At 36.1% G+C, this 24,709-nt stretch overlaps 3 protein-coding genes across 3 annotated transcripts in view; all 3 read right to left on the bottom strand.

Annotated features, from left to right (window-relative positions):
• Positions 1 to 14,385: 14,385 nt before the first annotated feature.
• On the bottom strand, positions 14,386 to 18,186 carry LOC140147213 (lactadherin-like). The gene is made up of 5 exons (XM_072168994.1): positions 17,959 to 18,186; positions 17,227 to 17,365; positions 15,724 to 15,854; positions 14,846 to 14,971; positions 14,386 to 14,457 (listed from the first exon to the last, which is right to left on the bottom strand). Exons 1-5 carry the CDS (start codon positions 18,184 to 18,186, stop codon positions 14,386 to 14,388), a joined length of 696 nt encoding a protein of 231 aa, XP_072025095.1.
• A 1,815-nt stretch (positions 18,187 to 20,001) lies between these two features.
• LOC140147212 (lactadherin-like) lies at positions 20,002 to 20,358 on the bottom strand. Its single transcript, XM_072168993.1, has one exon. It carries the CDS (start codon positions 20,356 to 20,358, stop codon positions 20,002 to 20,004), a length of 357 nt encoding a protein of 118 aa, XP_072025094.1.
• Positions 20,359 to 21,028: 670 nt separating this feature from the next.
• LOC140147211 (uncharacterized) overlaps positions 21,029 to 24,709 on the bottom strand; it is an 11,466-nt gene continuing 7,785 nt past the window's right edge. Inside the window, exons 8-11 of the mRNA XM_072168992.1 lie at positions 23,822 to 24,159; positions 22,622 to 22,760; positions 21,657 to 21,967; positions 21,029 to 21,205 (exon numbers count right to left, since the gene is read on the bottom strand). Coding sequence (XP_072025093.1) covers positions 21,029 to 21,205; positions 21,657 to 21,967; positions 22,622 to 22,760; positions 23,822 to 24,159 — 965 coding nt within the window. The remainder of the gene's footprint in view (positions 21,206 to 21,656; positions 21,968 to 22,621; positions 22,761 to 23,821; positions 24,160 to 24,709) is intronic.

Raw genomic sequence — 24,709 nt, 5'->3', positions numbered from 1 at the left:
CGTTTGAATTAGAAAAATATTTTATAATATAAAAAGGTTCGTAATGCAGTGGTAAAAATACCAACTCTGTAAAGAGATTGTTTCAGGCGAGAGCAGCAAATCTGTGGAATAGTTCTGTGGTAATGTTATTGGTCTTAGCAGTAGGTTGAAATTATTTCTACGTAATACTTCACATACCTTCCACCAGTACCAAATTTATCATGTCCCGATCCAACTACTATTGCTGATATCAAAAATGGGATTCCTGTAAAATGAAATTAATGATATATCAAGATTCTCTTATCGACCGCATAAGTTTCTAAGAAAATATAATTGTTTTAAACACCATTGCCATCCAGTATCGAGCACAACTGAACATGCAGGTAATAATTCAGCATGTTGGAAGTTTCTTTCACAATTCATTATAACCTATTTAAATTCCCACTAGATGAGTCTATCATCGCTCGGAGAGGGCGTAGAATCGATGCTGAATTGGTCAATCCGGCGCAACCCCCCCGGCAAGTGCCTGCCGCCCCCCTCTCGCTACGCCACTGTCAGGATAATACGTGCTTCTTTCTATCCACAGAGGAAGGTAATTATCCACCATAGTACATGTCGTAAAACACATTATTACCAATAATATTATGTCATTTTATTATACAACATAAAAATTAACGTATTATAGGGTAAATAAAATAGGACACCGTTTACCCCATCCAATGAAGTAATAAATCCTGGTGAAATCCTTTTCACTTCCATAGACAATCACGATTAAACGATAGAGATGTATAGCTTCTACCAACATCCAACAGAAAACTGACATGAATGCATGGTATAGAAACACTGCCACGACTTTGCAAGCAATCTGAAAGATAATTTGTAGATATATGATAAATGGCGAGAGTATAAATTCAGCTTTTATTTATTCTAGAACGAATGTTTAATATCTAAGATATTAAGATTTTACGATAAAACAATTATGCATCACTCTATATTGTAATGTCATAAAAAAATATTATTGCAATTGAATTTTATTTTTTGACTTATGCATTTATCCCGGTTTATTATTTTGTTGAACCTAACCGGATTTGACGACGCAGTTTCACTCATCATTAAAATCGAAATCGCTATCAGCAAAGCAAACATCAGTTGCCGATGGATGAGTACGCGTTCTTTATGTGCAGAGTCTCTCCATCTAAAACGAAAACAAGGAAAGGAAGATATAATTACAATCATCTACATCTACAACAATACTTAGTAAAGTTGCCATAAAGGCAATATCTGACTAAGAACATGATTGCCGACACCGGTCGTCAAAAGACACGGCTCAGAAAAGGTAATTAAACAACAAGTTAAAATGTAATATTATAGAGTCCTTCTTTGAAGAGGCTCAACTTTGTGCAATCAAGTAATGAAGAGGGCAGATCATTCCATTCCGGTATTGTGCGAGGGAAAAAGCTGAATTTGTAGGTGTTGGAAGATGGACCCATGACACGAAATTTAGCAGGATGAAACTGACGAGTGTGTGTGGCATATTGTCTTTGTATGTAGTCTGGGATTGGAACAGATATTTCTTGGTGCTGAATCTTGTGCATCTAATGTACAAGGTGTCCCATAAAAAGGTTACATGTAGAAAATGAATCGCATTTTGTGATGGTACAACAAATCAATGTGATTTTTTCAGATAATATTTATTCATCCGTCTTGTAACTGTTTGCTAAGTTTCAATTCCGTATCTTAAAAGCAACTTAACTTATAAGCGCAAGGTGACAGGGGCGTCAAGAGTGGCTAACTATCAAAATATCACACAACGAAAGTAGAACTCAAGCACACCTTTGCTTTGAGATTTTTTCTTCATTATATTTTATGTTTCTCTTATATTTCATTATTGAACTTATTGCACAAAAGAAACATATTGAAAAATTAAATATTGTACACTGAAAATAAATCAGTTTTCAAGCTTTCTTGACTCTTGGTGGTAACAAATAAAGGACGATGGTCATTAGAGAAGAACTGTGACGTTTTTGGTGAAAGCAGTTTTGCACGCTGTATCTCCTGTCATCAACATAGTGAAATGAATAACAATCTTTTGCATTTAGACCTTGCTTGGATTTTGTTGACTTCAAATCGCTGCTGTTTGTTTTCACATTTCTGACTGAACTCTTGAAATAAAATTGAAAAAGTTTTATTCTTTGTTTACCAAAATAAAATACTATATATACTGCATCTGCCATGCTATTGCTGAGCCTATTCAAGTGCCCCGCCAAATGCACGTGGCTGTGACGGCGATATAATGAACCTCGTGTTGCATTATGTCACGTAAAGAGCTTAGTCAGGAAAGTTTGGAATGCGGGCTAAGTACGTAGGTTGTGAACTTGACATTCACAGGGGTACTAGTAGAGGGTACATAGATTATGTCATGAAAAGGATATTTTTATTTGTTAACATTAACTTAGATTATTTTCAAAAATCTACATGTAACCTTTTTTTGGGACACGTATTTGGGAACATTCATTAACATAGACTTAATTATTTATTAACATAGATTTTGACATTTGGTGAAAACAACATTGTTGTCCTTATCCGTTCCTATCTAACATCATCCCATGTGACAAAAAAAGGCAAAAACGGCGTAACACTGCCAAAAAAAAACCGGCAGTCAGTATGATACTAAAGGTCGGTTTACACTTTAGTAGCTTTATTTTGGCGGTATGTGAAAAATACATTTTCCGACTTTCGTATAACCTGCAACTAGTTAAAACAGAGTACAGAACTCCTGTCTTAATTCATTCAGCTACTATCACGTGACCAGTCCACGAGTAAGTAGCCCTATGATGAAATCTTATGGTTCCACACGCAACGTAGCAAAGTTGTAAAAAGTAAGTTCCAGTATTAGATTTACTTCCAAAACTCTGTTTACATTTATTGGATGACTAAGAGCATTCACTCATTATCAAATATCCTTTTAAAAGTACACACGATAAAGCAGAAGCACTAATTTCGAGTTCGACTTCTGTAGTAGTAAATGGCTTTTCACAGCTACATGTATACTTTGTGAAATGTGCAAGATTCATAATTCGTTGTGCACACGGCATATTGAATAGAATCCAAGTATAAACCTTTCACTGCTAAAAATCAGTAATGACCCCCTCTGTTCATAGACTAAAACAATACAAAATCTTGATCGCTACACGCGTTCGGCGAATCGCCTGAAGCGCTTCACTTGGTATGGGGCGGTTTATAGTAAGCAGTTTAATATTCAGCACTCTGTCGTGTTCATAACGAATGTACTATATTAAAGTGGATAGACGTCACTGAAAACTCAACAACAATAAATAAACTTACCCTAATAGAGAGAAACTAACCAGTCCTAATATCAATGAAAATATGGAACATCCATTTCCTAGATATGTTATAACCCTTACGGCACGTGAGTATGGCTTATCCTAAAAATATCACGAGAAAAAACAAAATAATGACAATAATTACTTTTGTAATGATAATCATCATGTATTCAATATAGTTGCGAATATAGCTACCCATGTGTTGTCCTTTATAATTGACCCCTCCTCGCCGAAGGTCACTTTTATTTTCGTTATCATCTTGAAGCGTTTTTGGACCAATTAACGAGCGTAAACAGTTGATGTGGTTTAATCCTAGTAGCTTCAAAGAAGGTGGTCCTACCTCACGGCAGACTTAGAGTACCTATACCCCTACTCGAGTACCAATTTCTGCACCAGAATCCCTTCTCACAATTTCGTACCCGTCCCCGTCCCCACAACTTCATACCCGTCCGCCCATAGTGCAGTTATGTCCACGGCAAATTCACCGTGACCTTTCCAGCCATAAACTAGCTTAGTGAAGATTAAACCGATATATGCAGTACTAAACCATTATAGTAATCTATTGTCCAATGCAAATTTATTACCACGTGATAATATTAATCCAATGAGCGATCGAATTGTCAGCTACGGCCGACTAATCCAATTGATAATGACGCTATTGACATGTTCGAGCGGAGCTACACTGACCGAGTTTTGGGGTATTTTTCACTGGTTTGCTGTCATTTACTCATTAAGGCGGTCCCCCGTTATTATAAGGACTATGCTAATTATTTAAAGATTGACATGTAGAGAATAAACCATACTTGATTGACAGAAAGTACTAAATTTGTACCTATTACGGTTTCGTGACACCAATCTTCCAAATACGACCAAGCTAGGGCTGCCCGGTGAAGCAAAATGTGCATTGGAATAACACGGGAGTTTGGATAGATGGTAGGATTTATTTCTCATAAAATGTATGGTCCCCTTTATTAAAGCTTGTACCGGGTTGAAAATTCAGATATTTTGAAAAGAATAAGTAATTGAATGGAGCAAGTACTAAAATCATAGCTATTATATAGCGATATATGACGCTAACTAGTTCATCTCCTATATCTACAACAAAGCGCTACCAGTAGGGTTCAATTGCCTATTGTGAGTGCCCCTGTGTTGTGTGCATACATGTAGTTAACAATAACTGCATGATGCCCTCCTGTACTTATGACTTTGCTGCCTGCTCGACCTGTACTCGTACCCATAACCGTATCCGTATTCATGACCCGGTAAGCTCTACGGTATCCTCACCCGTACCTGCTCAGTTTTGTAAATAAGGCCTTCGGGTTAAATGTCCGTGAAAATCACTACGGACACATTCGTGAAATTGTGCTACCAAAGTCAGTAGTATATTTGTAACCTGCGAAGCCTTTTGAATGGGCCAAATTATTGGCTGATATAATACCAAAGGGAAACTTAAGATTTGATACGTCACTACATAAAAACAAAACAGATTTACATTCAATTGAGAGCAAACCTTTTGCTGCTATCAACAAAAACATTGTACAACCTTTTATTACTTGACTAATGACATATAATTATTTACTTGTTCCACAAATCGCATAAGAACAGCAAAACTTGTCAAATGTGTACATTGACAAGTCATCACGGAATCCTGTGAGTCGACCAATCGTGTACAATATTCTTCCGACCAGTACCTGAAAATGAAACATGTATTCGTCATTTAATTAAAATCACTTTAGCTGTTATAGCATAACAAGTTTCCCGGGCCTATTGCACCGCCCTTCCCTGTTCATTTTGGTCATTGCTTTTAACATTTATGAAAACACACCTCTTGTCGGATGAACTTATGACTTCGTCATTGAGAGTGATTATATTTCTTGATTATGTTTCGCATACTGAGTGACCATCTGATTAAATGAAATTCTAATTTTAGCATTTAATCTCAATTTCCTGTGGTATATACAAAATTTTATTGGAGACCTTAACGTTGATTTTCCGAACAATCTTTGAAAAAAAGATATAAATACTAAATACTAGTATTACCCATCTTGTGTGTAGTAATAACATCCCGGTACTGCCGTTTTTCCAGGAGTGGTAGCTTCAAGTGACTGAGTGTGCTAGAATCAAATAGTAACATCATTGCCATTATTCTCAACCTGGGGATAATGTTTTATTGGTATATAAATGTATATATATCCCACAATTCATCCTTTACAATTTGATATACAGCTATAAACCATATCATTGTGAAGATTACCATTCATCCAAATATTAATAATTAAGATCCAGTAGATCAGATTATTACTCACATTTCATAACCACATTACCCAACACGGTTTGCTTTTAGTATGATATATAGCTATTTGAACACAGCGAAATTTGGAACCCCATTCAATTAAATACGACTTGAGTTTAGCCAGGATTTGCAATGAATGAACCAAAGCCTTTCAAGATTTCAAGATCGGCAAAATTCCAGTTAACTCAGCTTTAAAAAGTTACAAAAAAATTCCGCTTTTCGAATAGCCACATTTTGCTATATTTTGTAAACCGGAACTCTCGAAAAACACGTTTTGTTTTAAGAACTAAAATGATTGCCACAGGGATTAAATGTTTAATAGGCTTATAGGTAAACTGGCAATAATAGAAAACATTTGTTTACTGTTTTTTATAGTTGTTTTGCAAAAAAAGCATGCCCTGAAAACTTAAGGTATGCTGAAGAAAACTGTATTCAGTGTGTCTCTTAGGGAGTGTTCATTAATACTTTGGTAGGGGGGCTGGTCTAACTCAAATTTTTCGCTCGAAAACTTTTTTTGACCCCCCCCTCGATGGACCGCTAAACTTTTTGACCCCCTCTTTTGACAGACAAAACTTTTTGACCCCCCCCATTATCGTATTTAACAAACATTAGGCCTATACTTAATAATGTTGTTTCCAGTGGTGTGGTATCTGGGTCACATGTCATTGAGTGAGGCAAATGTTTGAAACATTCCCGGTGGGACAATTGCGCATGAAATACAAGCACAATGAAATTTTCATTTTATACTTAATTTAGATTTGTCCCAAATCAGGGTGTTTATCTGATTTTACAGGGATAAATGAAATACAGGATTTATTTGGAGGTTCATAGGCACATCAGCATATAATTTTGATCTGTGGCTATTATGATAGTACAAATGCGTGTGAACCGCGCAAAAAATGTGGCCATATTGAAGCTTGAATGGTCAAATATTGTTAAAATTGGAACTAATTTATGCAAAAGTTGAAATGGTCAAATATGAGATTAATTTGGTCACGCAAATGTGCACAGGTACCGGTATCAGTTTTGGCCCCCAAAGACCGTGGCACCTGGGCCAGTGCCCACTCTGCCCTATATGGTAAATCTAACCATGGGCTTATGTGTACAATGAGAAATACTATTTATTTGCAATATTTTCTTGATTTAGTTGTATTTTGATCAGATTAGTACATAATCATGTTTGTAGCCTATACTTTGAAGAGATATAAAATTCTATGATAAAAAGTGCCAGTATTTCTTAGACCATCCCAGATGTTGCATGTTGCTGATCATCTTTAATGTTATGTGTACTCTAAGTGCCATCATTTTTTCAAACAAAAGCACTGAAAACCAAAACTTGCCCATGTTAAAAGCGATATAGAGGGTCTCAATGCGCGCAGAAGCGCGCAAAAATTTTGGTTTTTTAAAGGCGAAAACTTTTTTGACCCCCTTTCCTACCACCTAAAACTTTTTGGTCCCCCCCTCTTTAAGGCCCAAAACTTTTTGGCCCCCCCTCCTTTTTACCAGCCCCCCCACCAAAGTATTTCTGAACACTCCCTTAATTCATTGAATATTATGTAAGCATTAATTGCTTTGATCCATTAAAAAATTAAGAACCAAAGTTGTTGACTTTAAACTCAACACTCAACATACCCCTCACACTCACATGTCACCCACATACATGCAACCCTTACGTCTATTGGGAATGCAATCTCCAGCGGATCTTCTGATTCGTAAGTTAGTAAGCTCCCAGATTGGTCAAACATATTAATGGTGATGATAGGACTTAATGACTTGGTGTCATTATCATCTGAATTCTTTGTCAACTTAAGTGTCGCATTGTTTGCTAATACCAAAGCACCTACTATGGCAAACCCATCTGTGGTCATGAAATCATTAAACAATGGGTAATATCATGTCATCTGAATATCATTCACAAGACCCCCTAAGTTAGCAGTCATTACAGAAGGATGACACCCTGTATAATGAAAGCTCAAAATAAAATGATAATTTTGATGTGTTGTTACATGTTTTCAGGCAGATTGTGATATCAGTTAAATGCAACATTGTACAGACTTGACATTTAATATGGAATCTTTTTTCGCAAAATTCCAAGACTGGTCTGGAAGGGGTCTGCATAAACCGCACGTGCTAATTATTAATGGGGTGTGTCGGGAGATGGTGTAAAATAAATGTTTGACAGAAAATATGTTTTCCATTAGTTTACATTATGGCGCTAATAATGTAGTGAATTGGCCTAAAATGGCGGATTTAAAGAGACTGAATTTGATTTTTGTGGGGGAAAATTTACGAATTTGAGCAACATTATTCTGATATTATCAAGTTTATTGAGGTTTGAGGCGATATTTACTGAACCTAAATGCCAATATTGTTCGCCAGAACTGAATTACACTTGTAATCCATCAGTTTTGAAAGTGGGAGGAGCTTTAAAAATATGGCTCTTAAAAGTATTACGCACTCGGAAAGTATGAATGGTCACCTGGGGACAAATGTTATAAACTTACTGTACAAAAAGAAACAGCGTGAGTTTATTCAGGAATCCGCGCAGTTGTTTTTGTACCTTAAGTTTATAACATTTGACCCCAGGGGGGGGGGCATTCAAACTTTCTGAATACGTACCACTTTTAAAAAAGCCCTACTTTTAAGCCCCTCCCATGTTAAAGAATTGGTACATTCCAAGTGTATTTCAGCTGTGATGAATGCCAATGCTGACGAAGTTTAAGATATATCACCTCAAACCCTTATAAATTTGATAATAACAGAACAATGTTGCATGAAGTCCGAAATTGTGTCCCCCACAAAGCTCAAATTCAGCTTGCCTAAATCCGCCATTTTAGGTAAATTCGCTACATTATGAGCACCATAATGTAAACTTATGGAAAGCACATTTTCTATCGAATAATTATTTTACACCATCTCCCGACACACCCCAATTAATATTTAGCACGTGCGGTTTATGCCGACCCCTTCCAGACCAGTCTTGGAGTTTTGAGAAAAAATATTCCATATTAAATGTCAAGTCTGTAGTATAAACGTGTATCATTGTTTGTAGTAGTACATGACAAATCCTGTAAAGGAAACAGAGCATTACAAAATGTATTAAATATGTATAATATCTGTAATTAAGTGAAATATAAACAGGCTCATAATATTAGTATTATAATACAAAGAATATTGCCAGATTTATAATGCACGGAGTACCTGGTTGACATTGCCCATTTTGCATACTCTGGCTATTACATTTAAGCATAAAACTTATTTGTATTAATTTGTGTATTAATTTGTGCAAATTGATAGATTTTCACATCTGAGCTTTTGAGTCACCGTACTCCCTGTGTTTGTTAGCTCCCAAGTGGGATTTTTTCTCGGGCTTTCGCGATCAATAAACTGGTAAATTCCAAAATCCCAATTGTTCAGCATTGCAGTGAGCCATTATAATTATGCAAGATATGTTGCATTCAATAACATAGGCCTGTGTATACTTTACTTTTACTGTCACTAATTATATAAACTCTTTATGACTATTTTACTATTGAACATTTTAATTTTAATAAACATCAGTATAATTTTTTGTTCAACGGAATGCGTTCATCATGATTAATAATAACATATTTTTATTTATCAAAATTCGACTATGGCATAGTCTAAGCACCTGGTAGCGGTGCGAGTCCGTTTCTGGTAATGCAAACAATAGGCCTACATAACGGCAAGGCTTATGATATTGCAATTTAGAAGATATTTGGCTGGCAGATAGGGGTTCTATTATACAATATTATTGGCTTCGGAGACGATTGCATATTTAGGTTTTGATGTTTCTACACAGGGACATGTAATGACATTGATTGACACTTCCATATTTCTAACAGTTGAATTAAATATCATCTGAAAATGTTAACTGCTTACTTCCATCTCCAAAATCCAGAGTAACGTCAACAGTTAAGCCATCTTCCAGAGCAACATTTAATTTGTTTACACCCGGCACTGAAGGAAACACACACACACCTACAATAGTAATAGTAGGTATGTCACAGTGGCTGCACAATAATTCTGTCATACTGTGCACGCATACATAACAGTGAATCAAAAAGCGCGCGGATCAAAGTTGGCCAATTTTGAAAACATACATGTCAAAAACGATTTCCTCGTTATGTTTCATTGATCACAATAATTTGTCTTTTTAATATATGGTAGGTGAAACATTTCCTAAATCACTATCAACTCCGCCGAAATTAAACACTGCCTACTTTAAGAGTTAAGACCTGTTTTATGAATTTTTTTAGATCGTCCATAAATCAATAAATATAGGTCTCTCGAAATAGAGGACCTAGTACCACCGGTCTGAAATACCAGTGTTTGTTATCATGTATTTGTTTTCCTTGGACAATGAGTGAAACACTTCCCTATACCAATTGAAAACTCGGTGCACTTAGGCAATTAACTGCAGTTTCTTTATTCAACATCACAGCAGGTTCATATTTGACAAAATCATGCTGTATGAATAAAACATAAATAAAACATTGAAAAAGTAAAATTACATATGCCTAATTAACATAAGAATGGCATAAATATATAATTAGATGTAATTAGCTAATTTGCATAATTAATGACTTTTGTGAATTTTTTGTTACCAAATGAAAGAACTTTGGGTACTTATGTGTGCAAAAAACCGCATCCTCATATCATGTACGGTTCTCTGTTGGCATTATTTTTTGCATATTAATTAGCTGGACTTAGTCATTTTTAAAGCTTTTATTTGTCTGCAGATTGGTCAAAATGGCTAAAATTGTATATTTGGTGGATTTATTACATTTATTCGAGGAGAGATTTTTAATCTTGTTTTCTTTAACGAAGTCCGGAAAGATATGCAATTAATCTGTGATACTTAAATCAATGCTACCTTTTCAAGTAAGTGTCCGAATAAGCATTACAAATCCCAAAAATTACCAATTTGCCATTTATAGCAATTTGTGGCAGGTTTTCACCCGATTTCCGGGTATCTTCAAGTTGACGTTACATCACTTTGCATTATCCGATTTCAATTCTGTTTTTTGTTTTTTGAAGCATTCATAACGATGATTCAATTAAAAGTGTCAAATAACATGTTTCTGCTGCGCTTATTTTTGGGGTGATATACCTAGTAATAGACTTAATTTTAATTCGACATCATTTTTTCAACCCGACTTATTTTAATCGTTTTGATTGTGACAATTTGCTTTTCTTCTTTAATACAGCAATTTTGATTTGTCGTGGAACTCTTTCTCACAATCATCTTGTGGTGTCGGGAAAAACACCACACCCAAATAGCACTTTCAAAAATTATATTTAGACATATATTCTTTGGTGTTACATTGTTACATTGTGTGTATGTGTGAAAGTAAACGCTACAAACCGTATGATTCCGTGACGGTTTGTAGCGTATAGTTTTACAAAAATACAATTTTCTAGTCGGATAGAACATATTATAAGGTATATTGAATAAGAATAAGAACTAGGCACCCTTGATCATTCCGAGAAACTCAGGGTCAAAGTTTAAATAGGGGTCAAAACTCAAAATTGTTCAGATTTTGTTTAAACCTATTGCAAAATATTCCCCATATTACAAGGATTCAGAAATATATAGTTTGACCTACCTACGACCAATCAGTCTAGAGTTATTGGCGAAAAGGTCAAAGGTTGAAATTTGGTTTCCATAGGGGTCAAACACAGGAAAGTTATTTGTATTGCTATATTCATTCAGAAAAGAAATAGTTTGCACTATCTCCGATGTTTCTTTACCATGGTAAGGAGCTGTGCAATAATTATGAGCCCCCACCCCGGTAAAATTTCCAAACGGCTCGCCAAAAATCGCTTGCCACCCCCCACCCCCTTCTCGGCCAGCCAACATCGCTTTAGGTTCATGTTTACGTTTGAATAACAATTTTATCATATTTTATTTCTGTAATCGGGAATATGCCCAATGAACTGAAAAACGAAATAAAATATTTAAAAAAATTGATTAATTCTAACAAAAATGTTGTGTTGCGTACCTTAAGATAACCAAAACGCCAAAATCGACTACTTACCAAATGTGTTTCCACCATCTAAACATAGTTTGTTATCCACCTGCAGAGGGGTCGATGTGATATTTTCCCATGCGCTTAACAATTTATTGACATCTCCTCCAGAACTGCCACCTCCAACTATGGACTGTAAAGAAAGCATAACAATGCTAAGCTTGAATGATAGGATTCAGCAAGCCTCTACGCAATGAAATCAGCAGCTTCCTACCGATCATCCGGCGGGTGCGGGCTGCGGGGGTCATCCAGAGATCAAAATTAGCTGAACCCCGAAAATGATAAAGAAAAAGGATTCCAGCAATATAGCACTCCTTTCCAGCTACACGGTCTAGAATGCTAGTCAAGACCACGGTAAGAGGGAGGGCACTGACTGAAAATGAATGCCAGAGATGTGCGGCCACGTTGACCCCTATTTATTAAGAATCTTTCACCCAATAACCCGATTTTTGTTTCAATGTCATCCAATGAAACGTTTTTAAAAAATAATTATGAGCAGATTTTAGATAGTAGGCTCTCACTCAATGACCCCCTTTTTCTCTAAAATGACCATAATTTTCCTATTTTAACCCCCAAAATTGCAAAAAAAATTTGTGTTGTCAGGCACCGCTATAGGCCCAACAATTATACCCATTTTAGAGGCTTCTCACCAAATTAGCCTCTTTTTGGCGTCAAATATCTCACCGAATGACCAGTTTTGACATGATCGCTGTCCGCACACCCCCATTACTTCGAAAATCGAGAGGCCCCTCAGCTGCACTCATGTAGAGCCTATCCTGCTTCGTAGATCAGCCCTACATTATTTTTTTTGTATGTATAAGAAATAATATGCACGTGTTCATGTTGTTTGAAGTATGAATTTTGAATTTTATAAATACATACCAAATGCTGCATAATTTTGGTTGACAAAATTAGACTCGATTCTTCAGTAAGAAATTCAATGCCACCAGAGGCTGCAAAATTAATTCAAGATGATTCTTTTAAGTCAATCTAAGCAAGGGTCAAAAAATCATTTTGAAGTTTTGTTCTTTACTTTAATATATCGCCTCAATAAGGATAATAGAAATATATATATTGCTAACTTTTTCACTTTGAAATGTTTAATGTGATTATTTTGTTTTATCAAGGTCACACAACTTCAGCATCTGCATTCACTACAAAGTTATTAAAATAACTTTGTAGTGAATGCAGATGCTGAAGTTGTGAATGAAGTTGTAAGTTCAAATTCTGTAAATAGATCCATATATATAAATTAAAGACATATAACAAATATAACTGAGGTCAGTTAACGTATTAAACTTTGAAACTGAATAATATGCACACAGCAAAACATATTTTGCCCCGGATTCATGAACGTTTTATGCAATAACATTTTAATAAAAACAAATATATTAAATAACTGATAGGTCTGTCCCAAATACCTTCGACTGAAACGATGAACGAATGTGAAGCGCTATTCCCGTAGTCATCATACGCAATGTATGTAACAACAGTATCTCCAATCGGAAAGAGATCCCAGGATTTAAAGTTGGATTGTACTGTGAAATATCCGCTGTTGTCAAAAACAAATGGTTCGGTCCAATTTACAACGGTTGAAGCTTGCACTTGTTTTGCTTGTACCGAAATATCAGTTGGGGTACTCAAAAATATCGGCGCCTCAGAATCTGTAAGTTCAAATTTGAGGGAAAAAAGACAGACATTGTATTTTCACTTGTCCTTCTGATAGGAACTTCTCGCACCAATTTATCCCATGACATAGGAACCTGAATAACTTGACAAGATTCGAAGTTGAATAATTCAAAATAACTCACTCTCTTAAATTGGCCGATTGAAAATTATGTCAATCTTTTAACGATTGATGATAGGAATCAATCTAAATCGATTGAAAAATAGGTTGAAATGGGTTTTTTTCACTTTAACTCTCTTTGTAGATTGATTTCACTACCTAATCAAGTGTTACTCCTAATGTACTACCAAATGACATGTGTTGCATATGTTTGGAATGAAATTTCAAACTGTTTTTCAATCTTTTTTATCAACCGGAAAGGACTTGTCCCTAATTTGGAACGGCAAAAGATTGAAAAACAATGAAAATCAATCCATTCTATTGAAAATTCAATCGAAAAAGATTTGCCCCTAACTTTAATCGCTAAAAGATTGTAAAAGATTGAGAATCACTCCTTTTGATTGAAAAAAAAGTTTGACAAATTCAAATCACCCGACTGAATATACAGTCGAAAACGATTTGTCCCTAATTCGGGACGACGAGATTGAAAATTCAGTCTTTTTAATTGAATATTCAATCGGGCAATTTAAGAGAGCATCGTGCACCCAGATTAAGCTAAAATAAATTTATCTAACCAAATGTCAAATCTTATTTTTAACACGAATCCTAAAGACAGGATAGAAAAAATATTCTACAGATTCAACAATATACAATTTCGAAGTCACAAACAAAAATATATAAAGATGGCATGAAAGGTAAAAAGTGACCACTTCATACAAAAATAAAACAAAATAAAATCCTATAATACATACTTACCAATCACAGTAACAATAAAAGTGTAATTCACATAATTTGCAGAAGGATCCAACACTTTATATTTCACAACGGTAATTCCAATTGTGAAATTATCCATAGGACTGTAGTTCGATTCCAAGATTACATCCTCCTGGGAGTTATCAATGGCTATAGGTTCAATCCAATTGACAGCTGCTACCGGCAGTCCTGGATCGGTTGATGTTGTAATGTTGATCGGTTTACTGATGACAACAGGAGGTTTGGTATCTGTCAATCATGAAATGAAATAAATTGATTGGCCCAAGGTTAATACAAACTCCTTTTTTCTTTCGGTCTCATCATTTTGTATCAGTCAACTGATTTCATTTCATTTTGTGTTTCTTGCAGCATCCCACGAGGATACATTCGAGCCACCTAAGAATATTTAGTTCTTGTTTCTTCTTGCATTCAACCATTAAAGTATTCTATGAATGTCTTTCAAACGTTTGCCATTACATTACATAATTCACCTTTTCGGTAAATCCCGTAACCCTTTGCGAGTACACCTGAGAACTCGAGTGAATGACGAGTTCTTAGGTGTACTCGCAAAGGGTTATGGGATTTACCGAAAAGGTCAATTAATAAAACATGTTTCTCACTTACCCACACATCCTACCAATTCAAACCGCATGGCAATTCCACTGTTCCAGTCTAATGGGTGAATACGTATGAAGGATGACGTAACAGGTTTATAAAACAGGTGAGTAACAGGTGTGTTCTGATCCCAGCTACCTTCGAACACCTATATCAGTATACATTGTATGTTAAGAAGGTACAGACTTGACTTTAAATATGGAATATTTTAGACTTATTCACTACATTGTGAGCACCATTAAGCACATTTTCTATTTAAAATTATTTGACACCAACTTTCGACACACCACGATATATATTTAGCCCGTGCGGTTTATGCAGACCCATTTCTGTCAAATCTGTAAGATAATGTCAATATTGAGATGTTTTGTATGGCCATAGTTTATCGGTATTATACATGATGTATCAAACTGATTAGTTCCGGCAAATGTCACTTGTCTTTTAAAAGACATTTCAGTTTGTGTACTACATACTAACTCTTTTTCAAAGATGGATCTTGTGAATACAAGTTTAAGGCGAGTTCATACACCTGGACTAACCATCATTATTGGCACTGCAATATAATAAAATACCGATTTTCTTTGCTTTACCTCATTTTTTCAGCTACAAATTAAAAAAGGATATATCTTTACATGTCTAATAGTGAAAAGTAACATTTTGTGGGAAACAAATAAAATTTACACATAAATATGATACGGGGAAAAACAGCTGACAGACCTCCATAATTCCATCTTCGTCAGTAACATTTTCCCAGATGACATCGTCTAGGCTCGCCATAACTTTGTACCTCGAAACCCAAGCGTTCGCATCTTGTCGTCCTTGCATGATGATACCAGATACAAATACCGGGGTCCTAAATTTTACTTGAAACCATTGGGTTCGATTATTATATTGCCCAACCCATGCCTTGGGACCATTCAGACGAGCAAACGATACACCATAATCTGACAAGTTGGATGATGCGGAGAATTGCTGGTCAATGATGATACCATCTTCCATTCCTAATGAGTCTTGACATGGTAATGGTTCATCTAAGGAGACGCAAAGAAACAAGCATGCATGCATACACAAACATTATGAAATACAAAATCATTTATGAACTCACTAATGATTTTTCATCAGACTGCGCAGAGACTTGTGACTGATGGTTTGGTGACGTGATGTTAATCGGCGACGAACTTGTTTTTCGATGTGCGATAGTAGGAAATAATTGAGTGCTGGCTGCTAGGCTCTTTCCCGGATGGCCTCTTTCATTCCTCTCTCAAATCACTTCTTATGAAAGACTATAATGTCGCCGAGTCTGAATGTACTATTGTGTCTCTCCTACGTAAGACTAGCACTGGCTTCTGTACTCTGATACCTGTATGATGATTTTCCAACTGTAGGATAGTAGCCGATACGCTCGGTGCTCGCTCCGCTCGCTATTCGAGAGGCATCGCGGTTTGTGGAACGGGGCTAGTTCTACGTAAGACTGGACGCAGCTAGTTTCACAACAGGTGACTGCTGTTTGGAAATAAAGTGCCAAATGTCCCCCCCCCCCCAAACACTGCAGGCATCTATACTACCACCTCCAAAGTCAGCATGATGGACTTAATTCAACAACATTTTTTCATTTTTTTTAAAAAAGCTACAAACCATATCATGGCATTACTAGTTGTTGATTTCCTAATCTATACTGTTTGAAACATTTGATTCCGACGCCGTAGAAACTGATGCGATTGGGGACCTATGTGCCCAAAATGGCCCTTAACTATTTGGGAAACTTTGATATGTCAGCTTATTTCCAGCACAGCACTATGTTAGACTGTTGTTTTTTATGGTTCCTCGCCAATTAACACCACGTGAACAAACCATCAGTCAAGTCTCGGTCAACTCGTCCCAACATTACTCAAAAATCGCTGGCGAGTCCAGTATTTTGCTTCACATTATCTTGTTATTACCCGATGGCTCAAACCATTCGCGGCCTTACAAATCAGATATCTATGTCGAATACTGCAGCGATTGGAAATTACTAATTAACCACACGATAATTAGAATATGCTACAAATGTTGTGGTTACTGATATAAATTGTTCAAATTGGGCTGCTCTAAATAGGAGGAGTTGAACGGCGTTGTTTTATATAATAATTTAGGTGTCATTAAAGTCGTTTGAAATAGAAAGCGTCAAATGGCGTCAAATACCAAAGTCGAATCAGTGATTCGGCGACTTTTAAAGTATACTTCTAGTCAATGCAATACAATAACGGCAATACACCATTTGACGCTAAAACGTCATTTGTCACCGATGACGATTTCTGACACAATTCAGCACTACTGGTGTCAACGGTATATGAAACTACCAGTGAGCGAAAGACGCCGCAATATTTTTGCTAGTGATGTTAACATAATGAAAGACAGGCTTACTTAAACAACCAAGGAGTTCGAAACGTAAAGCAATCGTAGTTTTCCATAACGTCGGGTTAATTCTTATGTAATGTACAGTGACAGGACTGACGAAGTAGTTTATGACAGGAGAACTATCATCCCAGTTGGCTTCAAACATCTGAAACAACAACACGTAACAAAAAATATAATTACCAATATTATTAGTTATTAGGTGAAGCGGAGGTATCATAGGTAGAGTATAGTAAAAACAAAAATTCCTATCGTTTATTCTCATTTTTAGTCAGTTAAAATTCTTTTTAATAACTGTACACTATTTTAAGCAAAAATTAAGTTACCGTCGTAAAAACTCCTCTTATTATAAAATGAACGAAACTTGCTTACAGCTTCTAGAGCGTACGAGTATTCCGCACTAGTCTACGCATACAATGCGATACATAGGCGTATCTCTACAAGCGTGTTACGCGTTACCAACACTCATGATGGCGTGTGGTCTTCTACGGCCTGATAGACGGCACCCAAAATCAATCGATTGTCCAATCAGATTATGTGTCTATGAACTAGACCACTCCCACTGACGAAGAATACACTTTCACGCACGTGTTCATATGTGTACTTGTATATAGGTCAATTCAGGTTTACTAACTAACTTTACAAAAAAACTTAATCAAACAAATATTACTGGCAGGAAATATAGATCGGGAAAATAACTATGAAATTTGCGTCTTTTCACGTAAAAATGAATGAACTTACTTCTTCCACTCCAGTTTCGTCAAGAACAAAATTCCAAGTTTGATAATCCAAGCTATACTGCACTTTGTATCTGGTCACCCATGCAATAGCACCCTTTTCACCTTGTGTAATGATTCCTGTAATTGGCAATTGACGCAAAAATTGAACCTGGATCCACTGTTGGACATTATTGTTATTCGGTCGCCACGCGCCTGCGGTATTCAAACGACCCAGATCCGGTAGAAACATTCCATATGTACTGCTAGAAGAAATATCCGTGTCAGAGATGTTGTAGTGTTCCATTCCTAAGGCGTCATAACAAGGTAGTACTGGTACTAGTGTTGAAACGAAGTGTAAAATATGAGTAGTTTGAATGATAGTACTGAAATTGTTGAAATGCACTATTTATGATCGATTGTTGTTGACACTTCGCCATCTCTTAACAAAAGGAAGGAACAAATACACAGTTTGCGTTCTCAAGATTATGCATCCCAAGAGAGTTAACATGTCTTGTGTTCTTCATAAACTGGAATGTGTTTGAGGTATGATTATAGGTCTTATCGAAGGTTTCAACATGCTTTTAATTGCAGAGTTCACCTGGACTTACTGGGTTTTGCTGCCAATGTTTGAATTGGAATAATCATAAGCACTTTTGTAATATTGTTACCGATCTTGCATAGGGAAGAATGACGACTATCCATTTCCCGCTTGTGCTTTGTGAAGAATGACAAACACTGCAGCCGAGGAATCAAAGAGGCTATTTGGGAGAGAGTAGAATCACCATCACTCAAAACAGGGGAGGCTTACGACCCCGTAATAGCCACAACAACAACAAATCAATAAAAGAGTATTACAAGCTGTCGTTAGAAATTTCAAATATCAATATCTTACTTGGGCATCCAAGAAGTTCAAAACGCATGCTGACATTACCGTGCCAACTTTGAGGTAAAATCCTGATGTATTGAGCTAAAACGTCTTCATAAAACAAATGTATCACCGGAGTTGATTGATCCCGGCTGCCCTCAAATTGCTGAAATTGAGAAGTAGTTAAAACACGTAAGAAACGCTACTTGAATAGGCACCTGTAGTCTTTCTGTGCTCATGAAATATACAGAAATTGAATAGTTTCAATATTGTCTGGAGGGAAAGCCGCTCAGTTGAATTGCAATCAGGGGCGTAGCCAGCTTTTTTGGTGGGGGGGGGGGGGGAATAAAATTTCTGGGGCACACAGACGAAAAAAATTACAGTTGCATCATACAATACATAGAGACTGTATGTCTTCGAGCTTCAAAAAAGGCTTTATTAGGACGAAGTGCGACCGTAGCTCGCAAAAATTTTGGTATTTTACACTATTTTCTCCCATTATCAGGATGGGAATGGCTTTATCTTAGCTTATCTTTACAATGTGCGTGCGTAACGGGAAAAATTCTGTATTTTACACTATTTTGGCCCATGATCTGGCTCAATTTTGGTAGAAGGGGGCTCCTTTCCCCTTTTCTTTTCTTTTGCTCTCCTGATTTTGTCTTTAATTTTTTGTCAGAGGGGCACTTTTTTCTTTCATTATTTGTCAGCCCTCCTGCCCCCCCCCTGGCTACGCTAATGATTGCAATAGCGGATCCAGGATTTGACAAATGCTCAAATTACCGGGACTGAAAGGCTAAAATGGGTTATTAAATAGAAATAGGAAGTCTTTGTATGATTTTGGAGATTTGACGGGGGAACTATCGCCTCGCCCAACACTTATAGATCTATCCCTGCAGTGATCTATTCTAGGTTGTTTTAATAGCATCATCCTACGCGTACCTCGATGATAAATATTGTACTACTAATATTGTTTGAAGCCACTAAATTATGACTTTAAACCATCAACCAAATTGTTTTAAGAAATGTTGAAAATTGCTTTTGGTATAATTATTTTGCATGCTCTGCGAGTTTTGCTTATACTCTTTCTATTTAATTACGTGCTCTAAAGGCCATGAATTACAGAGATGAGTGAACATCAAGGGTGCTAAGGTTCAGTTTTGACTCAAATTTCGAGCGCACTTGCTTGTGTACATTCTGATGTCATATCAGAGTCCCTACCTCTTCAGCGCCATCTTTATCCTTCACAAAGTCATACAGCACCGGATCTGCATCCAAACTGGTCTTAACCTTATACGAGGTCACCCATTGTTCAGCATCTGTCCTTCCTTGTACAATAACACCAGCAATGTGTGTATGCCTGTAAAGGTTTACTTGAATCCAGGGCTGTGTATCACTGATCAACGCTACCCATGCTCCTGGCATACCAGTTACGGCCTCCTGGTTTAGACGCCACTGCAACAGACCAGTACCGTTGCTTAAATCGCTTGACGCTTGAAGTTGGTCATCAGTGATGTTTCCATCTTCTACACCAAGCTTGTCTTGACAATGAATTAACATACCTGTGACGAATATTAAGGGATCTGGAATGAGCGTTTTGAGCGTTTCGACAGTATTTTTGTGGGACATGAGAGCACATCAGACTTATCGAATTGCATTTTGAATACGAAGAATATCTTTCTGATATCAAATAATTTTCATTTTTTGAAATTTACGATATAATACAAATTTTATGACAAATTATTAAAATTTGATATTTTTCACATTTTTGATATATAACAGTCCTCGAAGTAAATTTTATAAATCTAATGACATATTCTTAAAGTGTATGTAGCTGGGAGGAAAAGCCGACGATCAATTGAAAATTTTGACCTTTCATATTGAAGATATCGATTTTTTCCCAAAAAGACCTATTTTTTTTGTGTTTTGGGAAAAAAATTTACGTTTGAGCTAGACAAAATTAGGACATCAATGCTTTTTGTTGTAAGTATCTATAAAGACATATCCAACAACATTATCAACAAAGGAGGAAATATTGAAAATACTAAAAACAAAGATAGCCGCTAAATATTAAATTAAACTTTGATAAATTGCACCATGTCAGCACGATACAAAGAAAAGTTTGGTGTTGCATGTATTGAAGCTTATAATCTTTACAGGTACGAACATATTGAAATCTCAAAAGTAACACTTTGTGATTTTGTGAGTCACATAATTACAGATGTGACTTTTACTTTAAAACAATAATCTTGACATTTAATCGACTACCAGGACATCCCAGAAGCTCGACACGAAATGCAATATTTCCATTCCACGATCGAGGTCTTATACGAATATACTGCGCTATGACTCCTTCGAAAAACAGGTGCGTTGCTAGGCTATTCTGGTCCCAACTTCCCTGAAACAGCTATAAGAATATAAATATATATATATTTTTAACTTGGTTGATACTTTAGTGGACAACATAATCTGATTATATGAATGGTTTTGTTTTATTTTGCCCAGTTAAATTACATTTTTATTCAATGATCGTTTATTCCCCTTTGAATAACCCGATAAAATGGCTGAATCACATTAGTTTAATTTAAGTATGTAATTAAATAAGAAACAGTTATGTACCAACAGCAAGCAAAATAACGGATTAAATTTGCCGTTTAATTAGTTGATCATGTTCAACAAAAGTCGCGTACTTCAAAGATTGCTGGTATTCAATATTTTCAATTTTCCGATTTTAATAGACCATCAATTGATATATTTCGGCACTTGAAGTTTAATGCGAATTCCACCTTATTTAAAACGGAATGAAACACGGAGACGATATTTCTGATCATACTAATGTAAGAACTTTGGTAACCTACCTCCACTGTTTCATTGTCATCTCTGACATAGTCCCATGTTACTCCATCAATCCCATATTCCACATTATAGGTAGTTACCCACTCCTCCGCATCCCCTCTTCCTTGCAAAACCACACCAGTTACCAGTAGCTGACGGTACAGATTAATTTGAAGCCACTGCTCCTGGTCATTAACTCCGGCTACCCATCCATCATTCATATTAAGCCTCGCGTTGGCTGCGTCAAGGCTTCCGGATACACTGGATGCAGTCAATTGACCATCCGTTATGTTTCCAACTTCGATTCCCATTTGGTCTTGGCAGGGCATGGTAACTGGCACATGTAAGTAAGAATCATAAGCGTTAATTTAAATATGATGGACTTGAGGGTCGGAGCATAAAAGTAACGTTCTCCGGATAATTGATTAATTCATTAAATGTTGGTGACTTTTGGGCAATTTTAACAAATAAAATGCAATTTCTACATGGGATTTTTTTTTTGAAATATGACTTATGCGTCAATCAATAATGTTTACAACATTTTGCTGCGACCATGATGACCGCTTGAAATTCATAAGTAGAAGTAAAATGCATGTTTTCAATGCTTTTATGTTTGTTATTACACTTTATATATTTGATATACAAGGCTTCTTTAATTTTAAGAGAATTCAAAGAAGATTAGAAGATTATGGCGGGTTTTACATGACACAATGCTTGCGTAATAACCACTGATCACTGTAAACAGTTACATTTAAATTCGGGTATTTTTCTTTAAAGACACTATTGAGTTGGTTGTTAATATTGAACGACATTCGACGAATGAGGTATCACAATTCGCTTAAGTAAACCATCCTCCTTTCTATGTTAAAATATTGTGAATACGAGTAGTAATTCTGAAGCGAATCTATAACGGCTGTGTTACTTTTTGTGAAGACGTTAGGTCAAATGGCAATGTTGTAACGGTTATCAGTCAAATATCAGGCGTTACCTGGACATCCAAGAAGTTCCACTCGCATACTTATCTGACCATGCCACTCTACAGGTCGTATACGAACATAGTGTGCCTTCACTGGTTCGTAGAACAGGTGAGTGGTATTTGTGTCACGATCATAGCTACCTTCGAAAACCTAAAGTGATTAAACAAATAAGTTATAATTAATTTAAACCTGTGATCTTAACACAAAATTAAAACGTACCTCAAATTTAGAAAATCAAGGTATTGTTTTTAGTAGCTGGAGTGCGTCTCATATAACACGGGCGACTTCATTATTTTACGTAAAACAAGCAAAATCATACAAAATCAGCCAAAGTTGGTCTATGAACAGTGCAGCAAATCGACCACTTCCACACCAAGATATCCACAGGGCCAGGGATTATCCTGGGTCATCACTAAATAGGCCTTATTCTGTTATTTCTTTCAACCAGTCCATGAATCAGCTGCAGGCTACTCAATTTAAGACAAATTTCAAAGTTGGTCAAATCTTAATAAAAAACATACCAACATTCCTTTCGTCATAAGTATTCAGAAAAAAAGATTTGACCAACTTTGAAATTTCACCCACTGCATAAGCGGTCATTTTGCAAATAGCACTGTTGCACTACTTGGATTTTAGGGGGTGATTTTGAAGTGTTATCAAATATGCTTTTCTGAAATAAATGGTGATTAAATGGGTTCTGTTGCATTTATTGGTGAGCTAAAAGCTTATTTGTCTTAATTTGAGTAGCCTACAGCTGATTCATGGAATGGTTGAATGGCATATCGCTAAAATCAAGAAATGACGAAATAACAGAATAAGGCCTATTTAGTGATGAACCAGGATAATCCTTAGCCCTGGGAATATCTAGGTGTGGCAGTGGTCGATTTGCTGGAATGTTCATAGACCAACTTTGGCTGATTTCGTATGATTTTGCAGACAAAAGGGACGCAGGGAGGGGGAAAAGCCATAATATACGATTTCGGTCAAATTTTAATTCTGGTCATTTTGAGGCGACGGAATATGTGGTATTATTAAGGAATTAATTAAAATCGCTCTGTTGTCCTATAAGCACATTTTGCTGAATCCAATTAGGTGTAAGTTAGGATGTGTATAAACATCACAAAATATGCCAAAAAAATCAGGTTTGAAAAAAAGTATTCAATTGCAATATGCTACAGTATCATTATGTTACATAATATGCTGAAACTCACCTCTATTTCACCATATTCATCATGAACATATTCCCAAATAGTATGATCCAGACTGATTTCAACTTTGTATCTTGTAACCCACTGATCTGCTGATGGATTTCCTTGCATATTTACACCAGTAACCATCATCTGACGAAACAGATTAATCTGTAGCCACTGATTCGAGTCGCTAACACCCGCCATCCACGCTCCAGTTGTACCATTGACCTCCGGTAGCTGGTTGTATCTGGCGTAGATAGCTGACGAAGTATCGCTTGATGCGGTTGAAGCAGTTATTTGGTTGTCAATAATAAGACCGGATTCCATACCAAATGGATCTATACATGGCAAGGTAGGTGCTTTAGGAAAAGTAAGAATTTTTTGATTGTAAAAAAACCGATAGAAGATGTGTCAAATAACATGTCTTATTCAAACTATTATGAAAAAGTAATCCAAGCTTGTTCACAGTGGGAAAAAAACGGGTACATCAGATTGTGTTGTTTATCGGGATGACATTTTGTTACTTATACTATATCAATTTGCAAAATAATACACTAGAAATTATGTTGCGGATTTGTCGGTAAATTTCGCATGCATGCATCTCAATATCTTGAAACTAAGAGTATACGAATACGATTTTATTTTTGCAGCAAAGTAAATGGAATATACGAAATTCAATATTCAAGTAATTCAAAGCTGCCTATTAGAAGCACCATACGCAATGAATTTGAAACGTCCTTACATGAACTTATATGCCAATACACATTTCATCCTGTGAATGTCTGAGTGGTTGTTTACTAATTCGGTGTTACTTTCAATTAATTTATATTTTAAGCATAGGACATTATATATTATGATAATAAAACAATCATTTATGTGATTAGCAGTTAGAGCAAGCTTTTTTATTAC

This window comes from Amphiura filiformis, chromosome 3, assembly GCF_039555335.1.
Source record: "Amphiura filiformis chromosome 3, Afil_fr2py, whole genome shotgun sequence".
NCBI classification, from domain to species: Eukaryota; Metazoa; Echinodermata; class Ophiuroidea; order Amphilepidida; family Amphiuridae; genus Amphiura; species Amphiura filiformis.
This window is presented reverse-complemented; position numbering and strand designations above follow the sequence as displayed.

Excerpts from the sequence above, each read along its gene's own strand:
- LOC140147213 (XM_072168994.1), bottom strand. The coding sequence starts at position 18,186 with ATGTTTCTACCGGATCTGGGTCGTTTGAATACCGCAGGCGCGTGGCGA. Across the intron at positions 17,366-17,958 it reads ACGAAACTGGAGTGGAAGAA|ATGTTTGAAGCCAACTGGGA; the intron begins GTAAGTTCATTC and ends TTGTTGTTTCAG. Across the intron at positions 14,972-15,723 it reads TGAATGGTCCCAAGGCATGG|GTGTTCGAAGGTAGCTGGGA; the intron begins GTTGGGCAATAT and ends ATACTGATATAG.
- LOC140147212 (XM_072168993.1), bottom strand. The coding sequence starts at position 20,358 with ATGTTAATTCATTGTCAAGACAAGCTTGGTGTAGAAGATGGAAACATC.